This window comes from Coregonus clupeaformis, chromosome 15 (genome assembly GCF_020615455.1).
Source record: "Coregonus clupeaformis isolate EN_2021a chromosome 15, ASM2061545v1, whole genome shotgun sequence".
NCBI lineage: Eukaryota > Metazoa > Chordata > Actinopteri > Salmoniformes > Salmonidae > Coregonus > Coregonus clupeaformis.
Window position 1 is genome coordinate 52,527,135 of NC_059206.1, and position 12,058 is coordinate 52,539,192.

The 12,058-nt window shown below is 41.6% G+C and overlaps 1 protein-coding gene across 2 annotated transcripts in view; it reads left to right on the forward strand.

Moving 5' to 3' along the window:
- The window catches only part of LOC121582884 (E3 ubiquitin-protein ligase UHRF2-like), a 55,732-nt gene that overhangs the window by 1,525 nt on the left and 42,149 nt on the right, over nucleotides 1-12,058 (forward strand). Inside the window, exon 2 of one of the 2 annotated variants that reach the window (XM_041899039.2) lies at nucleotides 365-505. Coding sequence is in view for 1 of the 2 variants with exons in the window: in XM_041899038.2 (XP_041754972.2) it covers nucleotides 353-505 (153 nt within the window). In the remaining variant the exon portion in view is untranslated. Of the gene's footprint in view, nucleotides 1-23; nucleotides 506-12,058 lie in introns of those variants that run through there. The other variant, XM_041899038.2, reaches the window with a different exon arrangement.

Sequence of the window (12,058 nt, forward strand, 5' to 3'; positions counted from 1 at the left end):
GGCTTTAATTTGACATTGAAGTTATACATGTATATAGATTTGTAGAATGTCCACTGCTTACATTGCACATTCTGAAAACGGTGAGATACTTTCATCCGTTGGTTCGTTTATTCATTGTACTGCCCACAAAAAAAGGGCCCTGCGCCTTTAACGGCAAATTGTACAGAATTTTATTTCGCGAGATTTGCTTGGCGCCGTGACCCATGTGAGAGACACATCCTGCAAGAATCATTCTTCCCTGCAGAGAAAAAGGCTATGGAGCGCTGAACGTTTTCACTTTTATCTCCCTTGCCCGGTATTTGTTGTGATCAAATTTCTGTAACCTTTTTGGTGGCTGTCGGGCGGTGGAACGATGTGGATTCAGATTCGGACCATAGACGGAAAGGAGACACGAACCATTGAGGATCTTTCAAGGCTGACCAAAATTGAGTCTTTGAGGCTGAAAATCCAGGAAATCTTCCATGTAAATCCCGAACAACAACGGTTATTCTATCGGGGCAAACAGGTAGGTGCTCTGTCACCTATGGCCATCCTAACAGTCGTTTGTTGTGTGTTTACGGTGCAGGATTAGGTGCTAGGCTGCTAACGTTGTACATAGCACTGGAGCTTCCTGTTTTGAAGGGAATTCGCCAACAGTTCTTGCGCAAGAACTGAGAGGACGCACTGTGGTGCCATATTCATGTGCTGTTGTCCCCATGCATTCTGTATTTACTGTTGGATACAATGTTGCAGTTTTCAGTAGGCCTGTATTCCAAGATGCATGCAACAATGTATCAATGCAGTAGCCAACACTTGAGCTAGATAGCTGAGAAAAGGCATATTCTTCGTGATATTTTCCCAGATTTAGAGTTATTTACAGTGTTATCCACATGTCAGGAAGGCAATGGAAAATGTCACGTTATTAGAACCTTATTCAGACCCCATGACCAGTTAGTATAGATCGATTTTCTGCGTGTCTTTCATATTTTGGATAGATGGGCATGTCTTCTATATCATTCCCATTACATTCAGTGTCATTTCTACTTTGTTATTCTCTCTCTCTCCTAGATGCATTGCAAACATGATTCTACCATGTAAAAAAAAAATGGGGATCTTGACGACTGACGTCTCATGGCCTTTGATGTTCATGCAGCATGTGATTGTATTATGAATTTGTTTACGCTTAGGATGCGTTGCTCCACGTGCCTTGCCATCCAGTGAAGTGCAGTGTTTACACCAGCGCGCTGGTGGTTTGACACAAACTCAACTTAACATTTACATTTACGTCATTTAGCAGACGCTCTTATCCAGAGCGACTTACATAGTGAATACAGTAGTTAGGTAGGCGATCTAGTGAAAGAGGCTACTGTGAAAGTGATCTCAGCATGTTGACTTTGTTTCTCCATATTCTGTATGTAGGCTACATGTAAATCATGGTTGATAGATTATAATTCAGCTGTACAGTGTTGAACAATACTAATACTCCTGGGGATTCTAGAAGCTGAAATAGTAGATTCAGAGACTATTGTCATTGAATGTGAGATGTTTTATTTTATCTCTCCAAGTGAGCTTTGACATTGATCAGCAACATTACATCTTTTACAATATGACATTGATCAGTCAGTACAACATTGTGTTTTCTGAGACTTCATATAATGCCTTGTCATCATTTCAGTGTTTGTGAAGGTAATATGCTAGAATGCTCTGTACCTTTAGGGCCCTGTTTCCAATCTAGTAGTAAGGACTGGCAGCCAGAGTGTTGTCAGAATAGGCATACACCCACCTTGTGCTGCCATGCCCCTGTGATGGCCAGTCCATCCTCTTTGGGGGGCACTTCATAATTGGTGGTAATCTGAGCAATCAACTGTAGAATGTTGGTAGGAGGAGGCTGTAGTCAGTTAATTGTCTGACCACTGTGCCCCTGTGTACATCCCAAATAGAAACCTATCCAAATAGCACTAAATTTGACCAGGGCCCATAGGCACTATGTAGAGAATAAGGTGCTATTTGGGATACACCATGTGTGGGGAATATTACATCTGGAATAATGACTCAACATGCACCTCATAAAGAAAATATTGCTTTTCTATTATCATAATTTAATATGCTTTACACCATCCTTTTTGAATCCAGTTATTTGATTTACCATATAAATTGATTCCTCTGAAGGCACTTTAGCCATCCTTAAATCCTAGGCCCGACTTTTATATTCATCTGTAAATAAATTAACTAAAGCAGAATCATGTCTGGCATTGAAACAAAAATGGGTTGCTCTTGTTTTGCTGGATTTTTGACACTACATGAATGATTTAAATGGTTTTGTGTTTGCACATGCATGCTTGAGGAGGGATTCGATTTTCGGCGATGTCGTTTGTTGCTGTATAATGTTTTGCAGTACAGCGTGATATGTCAGCCATTTTGAATTTTTGAATGCAGAATCCCCATGTGTTCTCTTTCGAGAGGAAACATGGGACTGAGCCACGGCAAGCTTTTTTTTCTTTTTTTTTGTGGGGAGCAAGCGACTACGCATATTCCATTTTAAAGCTAATTTAAACAACAAAAGACCTGCATTCAATTTGCTTCAGTTGGCAGCCTACCTATGTTTTCATCACCTTGTGATGTATTGTATGCATGGCTGTCTGTTTCTAAGGAAACAATATGCTTTTCTTAACCCTCTTTTCCATACCGAGTGTTGAGTTTTCCCACTATCCTTTTATTTAGGCCTAGTTTATGGGAATACGCGCTGGATTATGGTTTTAAGTCTTATTATACAAGAAGACCTTCGGTTTTCTGTGCTGATTTTGTGTAGTGAAGTAGTAGTGTAGGCCTAGTATTAGAGTAATGTACTGTTGTGTGAAGTAATGTGAAAAATGAGCCATGCACAGTACCGACTACAGTCACACTGTTAAGACTGTTGCCAGGAGCCAGATGAGACTCGTTCAATTTCAAAATGGTGTCGTCCTAGCCCTAGTTCAAAGCATGTGTACTATGCCCTTGCGTTTGAATGACTGTCAATGTTAGAGAGCCACAGGTCTTGTAAATGTAATGTCTTGTAACAGTCTTAAGTCTGTGATGAACGGATCTCTACCTGCCTGTAGTCACAGTCACTAATTGTCCCTTTCAGAGAATACAGCCACTGTTGCCATTCTTTGTTAGATCTGAGCACACACAAAAACAGAACACTCTACTGACCAGACCCTGTCCACTAAACGTCTGCTCTGAGGCTGGTTTTGAATTGTGCTCCCTCTCTATTGGCGAGTGAGCGTCTCTGTGTTTGTTTGAAGGTCAGGCAGTAATATTTTAATGAACATTTGTTGCAAAGAAAGCCACTCGTACTGATGGCATGTTATAAATGCTCCCAAATGTGAAGAAAAGACAGATCAAGAGCTGTTTTTAATAAACACCAATATATACACACACACACACGTTTTCAACATTACACTACAGGCTAATAAGCCTAGACACATCTTTTCTCAGTTGGAAAACCAGGGCATTCGTTCAGTCGTCTTGTTATTGCTCTATATGTGAGAAGCAATATGGGCTTTGTAAGAGTTGGTTGGTTCAGTTGTGTTCCTGGGTCTTGGCTTAGGGGGGACCGGGATAGAGTGTGAGCTGCAGTCAGCCATGTGTACAGATGGCACGCTCTCCAGTTTCGGGCTGGCTGAAGGTTTGGAGCCTGTTGTCTGACAGGGCTGAGGGCACTGGAATCCAGTTACACTGGAGTTTAATTGCTTCTTGCCTGCAGTGGAGGAAGTTTAATTACCTGATGGAAGTTTGTGTCCTTTCTGAGTTAAAGGGACGGTGTGTGTCACCAGGTGGAAAAGTGATGGGTTATTGTGGATCTGGGTTGAGCAGGCAGCGTGAAGTAGAGGCAGACAACAAAGGACCAGTTTTCAAACATTTATTAAAGGCATGGTTGTTCTATAACTGAACTCAAGACTCAGCCCAGTCTCCATTCACATTTTCTTGATTGTTATTTTCAGTTGTATCAAATAAGTTACTTTAAAAACCATGCAAGATAAAAATACTAAAACATACCATAACTAATTAAATATGCAAAAAGGGGCACAGGAGCCCAGGAAACAGGTGTCCGTTTCTTAAACGGTCCATCTCACAACCTTTAGTAGCTACGTGCTCTCAGCAACCGCCATCCACCATGCTTCTGGACTGCATCACTTCCTGTGGGACGGCCACACCTCAAACAGAAAGAAACAGGGATTTTATAGAAGTCGGGTGAACATACAGTTAATTAATGAACCAGAGTCTGCAGATTTAACTTTGCAATCAGTCATTTGCTGTTAAGCAGTGGCACTTGAGGTAGATCAATGCCACAAAGGCTGCGTTTACACAGAGAGCCCAATTCTGATATTTTTTCCACTAATTGGTCTTTTGACCAATCACATCAATAATTTCACATCAGATCTTTGTCAGTGCTGATCTGATTGGTCAAAAGTCCAATTATTTTATATATATATATATAAAAAAATCGGAAGGTAATTGGGAGTGCTTTCTTTTTCACTCTACCAGACCGGCTTGTCAAAAATGCAGGGTCCTGCTTTAGGAACACGACGGCTAGAAAGAAACAAGGTTTGGGGGTAGAGGAGAGCAAGCCGACTTCTTTCTATATATGTAATTACTAGAGATTAAGAATGGAATCTGTTTGAGAAAAAAACGTGTGTTCTGTATAGATTAATAAATAAAGCAATAGAGTTTGGTACAGGCTCGACAGCGAGTTCCATGTTAGTGTTTTGGCCTGCTTGGGGGGGGTGTTCTCTTGATTAGAAACGTGACCTATTTTTTTCTATTGGCGGTCTAGTGGGCGGGAGGCGAGGAGTGGTTTGGGTGGTGGGGGGAGGGGTACGGAGTGTAGCACACTGTCTGGTTGAGCGGTGTTTGTGTGTTAGGCGTTTCCTGGCCTGTCCCAGAGTTCCCTGCTCCCAGCCAGGCTCTGACTGCAGCGCTCTAGACTAGTATCTGACCACCAGCCCCACTGACTGATTTGGCTTTGCACCTTTGTTGCGTTAGGGAAATGAATAGTCACACATACACCAGCCCTGACTCACTTACAAAGATGCATATGAACGCCACACTTGTACGTACACACACGCACATACTGCCGTGCGTACACACGCAAGCACCAAGTGCATTTCGGAAGCACAGTTCCTGTACCGATGCTTTGAAAGGCTTGGCAGAAACACCTTTCCCAATTCTTATTGATCTCAGGTGGTCCAATTAACTTAATTGGCAGGCAAAGATAACCCCCACAAAAGTACAATGGCTATAATAGAAATCTTCTGTCATTTTAATTGCGTATACAGAGTACTTTTCTCTGTTGCGTTCAAAATCATTGATAGGCTAGATGCCAAGGCATATCTGTCAGCCAGGATAGTATCTAATAGACTTTTCCTGGTTCGGCCTGGTGGTGTAGTGATGTCCTCCTCTCCACCTGGAGTAGATTAGGTTTCTGTTCTGTATCATAATAAACAGGATCCGTCCAGCAATTGCCTATTCAAATACTAAAGGAACTGTTCAATAATTTTTACTTATTCAGAATATTTTGTTGTAACCTTGTCAGTGAGTAAGCAAAGCACATCTCATGCTGTTTTTAGTTAAGGTTTGTGCGTCGTGATTGTAATGATTAGAAATGAGCTTTTCAAAGACAGTCTGTCTGATTTGTCAGTTGTCACCTCGGATAAACACAGAAATTAGTTTTACTGAGGAGAGGTGGTACTTGTGATCTACAACCAAATAATAACACACGCATGAACACATTTATGCACACACACACACACACACACAGAGTGGTTGTGCCACTGCCACCACGTGGTCGATTCTGACCATGCCTTCAAAATATGTTTCAATTTAAGTGTTTCCTCGTTAGTCTAGCAGATGACAGTGGTTTTATTGCACATTTCTAATGCTGTTATTGAGGATGACGTTTAGATCCCACTCTGGAACTTTGATATGCCCTTGGATTATATTATTTTCAACAATGTATTTAAATATTTTAATGTTTATATTTGTCAATCAATTAATGTAGGAAAATTGAAATTATTGAAATCATTATACTACTCATATTACAGAGAAAGTGGTAAAGCTTCATATGACACCAATATTTGCTTTGTAGCACCTACAGATTAAACATAATGGAGTCTTAAAGGAGGCCTGGGTGTGTTGAAAATGTAATAAATATGCCAACTTTGATTAATTGTTTCGCAATTATGCTTTTAGATATATATATATGTCAACGATCCTTCTTCTGAAGGACCATGCTATGGATGACATTTTGTGAAAATCCCCCAAATCATGGTATTTTTCTGTCCTGGTTTCGTGAGGAATCACTCGTATGATAAATGCATTTCAGCATATATTTTCCAAGAGAGTCTTAGTTAGAACACATTTTCTAGATATCAGCAATTGCTTCAGTAAAGGTCTGAAGAATACCTCTCAGAACAAGCACAAAATGTGGTGAATACACAAGCTTCTGAAGCTAAGATCTAATACATCGATATCCATCACATCCACAACGGTTATGGATGTTACGGATATCATCATGCTGAAAAAGGATACTGACAATGGAAAGAGAGAAACCATATAAAACCTTATAGTTTTCCTAAAAAAACTTTATGGATGTTACATTGTCTTTCCCAGACTTACCTTTACAAGACTGTAGAATACACATCTCATCTTTGTAACTAATACTGGGGGACAGCTGTGAGTGGAAAAACAAGCTTTGTGAGCCCTTTCTAGAAGCCATAAAATAAGATTGGCTGAAAAGGCTTTTTTTGTTGTTGACTTGGCCACCTATTCTGTAATGGTCAAAATTCATGCAATTAAACTTTTCAAATAAAGCCTTAACACCAACACATACAGCTCTAGAAAAAATTAAGAGGCCACTGCACATTTTTCTTAAATCAGCGTCTCTACATACATTTTACATTTAGCAGACGCTCTTATCCAGAGCGACTTACATCAGCAATTAGGGTTAAGTGCCTTGCTTAAGGGCACATCGACAGATTTTTCACCTAGTCGGCTCGGGGATTAGAACCAGCGACCTTTCGGTTACTGGCACAACGCTCTTACCCACTAAGCTACCTGCCGCCCTGTATGACAGCCATTCCATTCCAGTGTCTGTTGAATTCCAACACAGGCACACCTCATTCTACTGAATTAGGTACTGATTAGGTGATCACCTGAACCAAATCTTATTTAACGAGGAAAAGTATAAAAACCACTGCTGTGGTCATCACTATCATCTTGCAATAGGACCAGCTGGATGGCAAAAACAGTGCTAAAAGTACCTCAAAAGTAATATTAATCAAAAAATAACTATTGATGATCACCAAAATAATTGAAAAGGAAAGTTTTGAGTGAGGAAAAGAAGGGTTCAATTCTGACTTTACTGGCAGAGGGATACAGTGAGTGTCAGGTTGCTTCCATCCTTACAATTTCAAAGACGGCGGTTCATAAAAACAAGGTCAAGCAGCAGACATTGGGGACAACAAAGCGACAGACCGGCAGAGGGCGAAAACGACTCTACTGACCGGGATGACCGCCAACTAATTAGAATGTCACTCAACAACCGTAGGATGACATCAAGTGACCTACAAAAAGAATGGAAAACGGCAGCTGGGGGGAAGTGCACGGCGAGGACGGTTCAAAACAGGCTCCTAGGGGCAGGGCTGAAGTCGTGCAAAGCTAGAAAAAAGCCCTTCTTCAATGAGAAGCAAAGAAGAGCCAGGCTGAGTTTCGCAAAAGACCATAAGGATTGGACCGTAGAGGATTGGAGTATGGTCATCTTCTCTGATGAGTCCAATTTTCAGCTTTGCCCAACACCTGGTTGTCTAATGGTTAGACGGAGACCTGGAGAGGCCTACAAGCCACAGTGCCTCGCACCCACTGTGAAATTTGGTGGAGGATTGGTGATGATCTGGGGGTGCTTCAGCAAGGCTGGAATCTGGCAGATTTGTCTTTGTGAAGGACTTATGAATCAAGCCATGTACAAGGTTGTCCTGGAAAAAAACTTGCTTCCTTTTGCTCTGACATTGTTCCCCAACTCTTAGGATTGTTTTTTCCAGCAGGACAATGCGCCATGCCACACAGCCAGGTCAATCAAGGTGTGGATGGAGGACCACCAGATCAAGACCCTGTCATGGCCAGCCCAATCTCCAGACCTGAACCCCATTGAAAACTTCTGGAATGTGATCAAGAGGAAGATGGATGGTCACAAGCCATCAAACAAAGCCGAGCTGCTTGAATTTTTGCACCAGGAGTGGCATAAAGTCACCCAACATCAATGTGAAAGACTGGTGGAGAGCATGCCAAGACGCATGAAAGCTGTGATTGAAAATCAGGGTTATTCCACCAAATATTGATTTCTGAACTCTTCCTAAGTTAAAACATTAGTATTGTGTTGTTTAAAAATGAACATGAACTTATTTTCTTTGCATTACTCGAGGTCTGACAACACTGCATCTTTTTTGTTATTTTGACCAGCTGTCATTTTCTGCAAATAAATGCTCTAAATGACAATATTTTTATTTGGAATTTGGGAGTAATGTTGTCAGTAGTTTATAGAATAAAACAAAAATTTTAATTTCACCCAAACACATACCTATCAATAGTAAAAGCAGAGAAACTGATAATATTACAGTGGTCTCTTAATTTTTTCCAGAGCTGTAGACCTTAAGGATAATTATGAACGTAGTTTCATTTGGAAATGACTAACTTTATTTGTGAATAAATGCTCAGGTTGACTTTTACACAGAATCGCCCAACCATAACATTTCAAATAGGCGTAAATGTCAAATAGACAGGATTGAAGACATCCAATCGCCCCAAATGTTTTACCATCCCTTGAACATAGCTAAACCCCAAATTTGTAGAAGCATTATAACATTGGATATAATGGGTACTAACTGGACCTGGGTTTTGAGTTTAATATTGTTATTGCCTAAGCCCTAAGGAGCCTATAAAATGTATTGTTGAAAAGGTGATTGCTTAGCTCTTGGTTGAAGAGGGAGATTATGCAAATAGTAATTGACTCTCCAGTGAAAGGTCAAACACGGCTAGTTACGCTGTGTTATGGAATATGCTGATGATTCTTTGCACAGTGCTGATTCTTGTTATTAAAACAGACTTAAGATAACAAAATGACACAGACAATGACTTCCAAATATATGTAAAAACCTTTTAGTAATGCAATTGCAGACAGAAGTTAATACAGAGACAACAGCTAAATGTAGCTCTTCAAAAGTTCTGCAAAGTGTCTAAAACAATCTCTGCTTTTTATACTAGCACTCCCTTCCCATAGTGTGATGTTTACCCCTGACCCTGAACTTGCCCTAGCAACAACAAAGTATTCTTCCTAATCCTGTCTTCCTACAAACTCAGTATCAGGGGGTGAGGTGTCAGACAATAAAACGAGACATGTCTAAAGACAATGTGGCAAATGTGGTTGCAGGTTTCTGAGAACTTTCTGCTGTCAAGGCCTCCATAGTTTTTAATAATGTAAGCAAATGCGCGTAATAGATAATATATTCCCCATCATTCCCCTCTTTGAGACTTCTAAGTCTCAACAAAATCTAGGAATTTTAAAACCATCCAGTGAAAACATCATTCCATATAAATATCAGTTGACTTACAATCAATCAATCACATTTTATTTATAAAGCCCTTTTTACATCTGCAGATGTCACAAAGTGCTATACAGAAACCCAGCTTAAAACCCCAAACCGCAAGCGATGTAGAAGCATGGTGGCTAGGGAAAACTCCCTAGAAAGGCAGAAACCTAGGAAGAAACCTAGAGAGGAACCAGGCTCTTTCTGGCTGTGCCGGGTGGAGATTTAAACAGTACATGGCCATTAAGGCCAGATTTTTCTCCAAGATGTTCAAACGTTCATAGATGACCAGCAGGGTCAAATAATAATCACAGTCGTTGTAGAGGTTGCAACAGGTCAGTAGATCAGGAGTAAATGTCACTTGGCTTTTCATAGCCGGGCATTTAGAGGTTCAAATAGCAGGTGCAGTAGAGAGCGAGAGTTGAAAACAGCAGGTCTGGGATAACCATTAATCCGAGTCCCCATAGATGTGGGCAGAAGGGACCAAAACAGCCCAGAGGTCTCAGCATAGATCAACAGGTTGAGTTGAATTACTATGTGGAAGACCATAAGGCCAGGGACAAATTTGTTAATTATACATTTCCCCATACAACACAAAACACAAACACCAATAAGGAGTAAAAACAGGGGCAGAAGGATTGGTAACAGCCAGGTGAGCAGTTTGGTTCCCCGTGGTATGCCAAGAGATAGTCTAAAGCCATTTCCTGCCGAGCTACCACAGCTTTTAAGTTCTGAACATCAAGGGAGAGTTGGGTGACACCTTTTAACAGTCAAATTCATATGTACTTGCAGAGAATAGGTCATGTTATTTACCCATTTGGACAGGATAGCAACACCAACCCCTGGGAACAGTGTCATTCCCACAATCTCCCCCGGTTTAAGAACATGGCCATAAGCTTTATCATTATCAGGAACACTTCTTTTAGCTCTGGTCCTTTTAGTCATATTTCCTCTGGCTTCTAGCATGTCATGAAGGGGGATTGAGGTAATGGGGAGCATAGTTTCTCCCAGATAACAACACCCCTGCCAGTTAAGTGGAAGCTGGAGGTATCCATTACCTCCACATGTGGCCATGGGGAATCCCCATTCCCATTCTGACAGACATATTAATGCCAGTAATCTGCTGACCAAATTGTAAGATATGCCACTCAGTCATTTTGTGTCTGATTGTCTCATCTGGGAGTCCTGCATAGTTTAAACAATTATGTGACTTTCCTATAGGGACATTCCCTTGGTTACAGATGCATAGTGGTGGACTATGTGCTGGTACTATCCCCGTCACCACAGGTTCTATAGTCCCTCTACCCAAATGAGTGGCCCATTTTGGTGTTTTGGGGGGTAAGGGCACTCTGCTGTCTGAGAGACTGTATATGTGGCTGCTGTCTTACCCCTCCCATTTCCCCTGGTTGGCCGAAATTTAGATTCCTCATACCTAGTTTTGTTATCAGCTTTAATGCGTGGGACTTGTACATTGTTAGTAACGGAGCAACTATCCTAGGGAGACTCTCTATCTGTATCAGTGGCAATATATAAAAATATGCCTTGTCCTTTGTTAACTTTATCTTGTCGCATAAAGTGGAGATATCCACATGTAATATCGTCCTCTGATAGAGGTTTTCCCATAGTACCAAATAGCTCACCCGCTGAAGAAGGTTTTGGGAACATCATTATTCTGGACCCATTTGGTGTTGCCCTCCTACCCAGGCCCTACAGTATATTAACCCAGGTATTGATTGACTTCATCTGGTTGTTCTGTATCTCCACCCCCGATACTGAGGAAGCAAGCAGAGTACAGATTATAAAAAATAACACAGCACATTCATGGCCCAGTGGGGGTGGCTCACGGTATTTTCTCATTCTGTTTCCGTGGTGGTCATATAGGATCGCGAGGTCTAGATCAGATTGCCGGTTCTGGTCTCCTTTCACTCTTTTGGCGGATGGTTCTCCATCTTCTGGCAGTGGGACAGGTGATGCCATCCATGTCTCTCGGTTACCCTGACAGCCGTCGGGGTTGCCTGAATCACTTGGTATGGTCCCATCCATTTTGGCTGATTCCATTTTCGCTAGTTTCACCCAGTCACCGATTTGGATAGGGATTTTGTCTCTGTCCTCTCTGTCTGGCACCTCCTGGGCTTTCCTAGAGTGAGAATAGAGACCTGACAGTAGAGGTTAGTTCCTTCAATTATCCTAACAGGTCATCTTCCAGTCTAGTCAGGTCAGTCTGTCAGTCATGGGCCTATGAGATGGGACATTCATGGGACGGCCTGTTAACATCTCATGAGGGCTATACCCAGTGCCTCTGTTGGGGCTGCTTCGCATTTTCATCAGCACCAGAGATACGCACTCTACCCAGGTTTTACCTGTCGAGTGGCAGGCCTTTGCCAGTCCTCCTTTGAGGGTCTGGTTGGCTCTTTCAGTAACCCCATTGCTTTGTGGGTGATAGATACAGACACATTTCT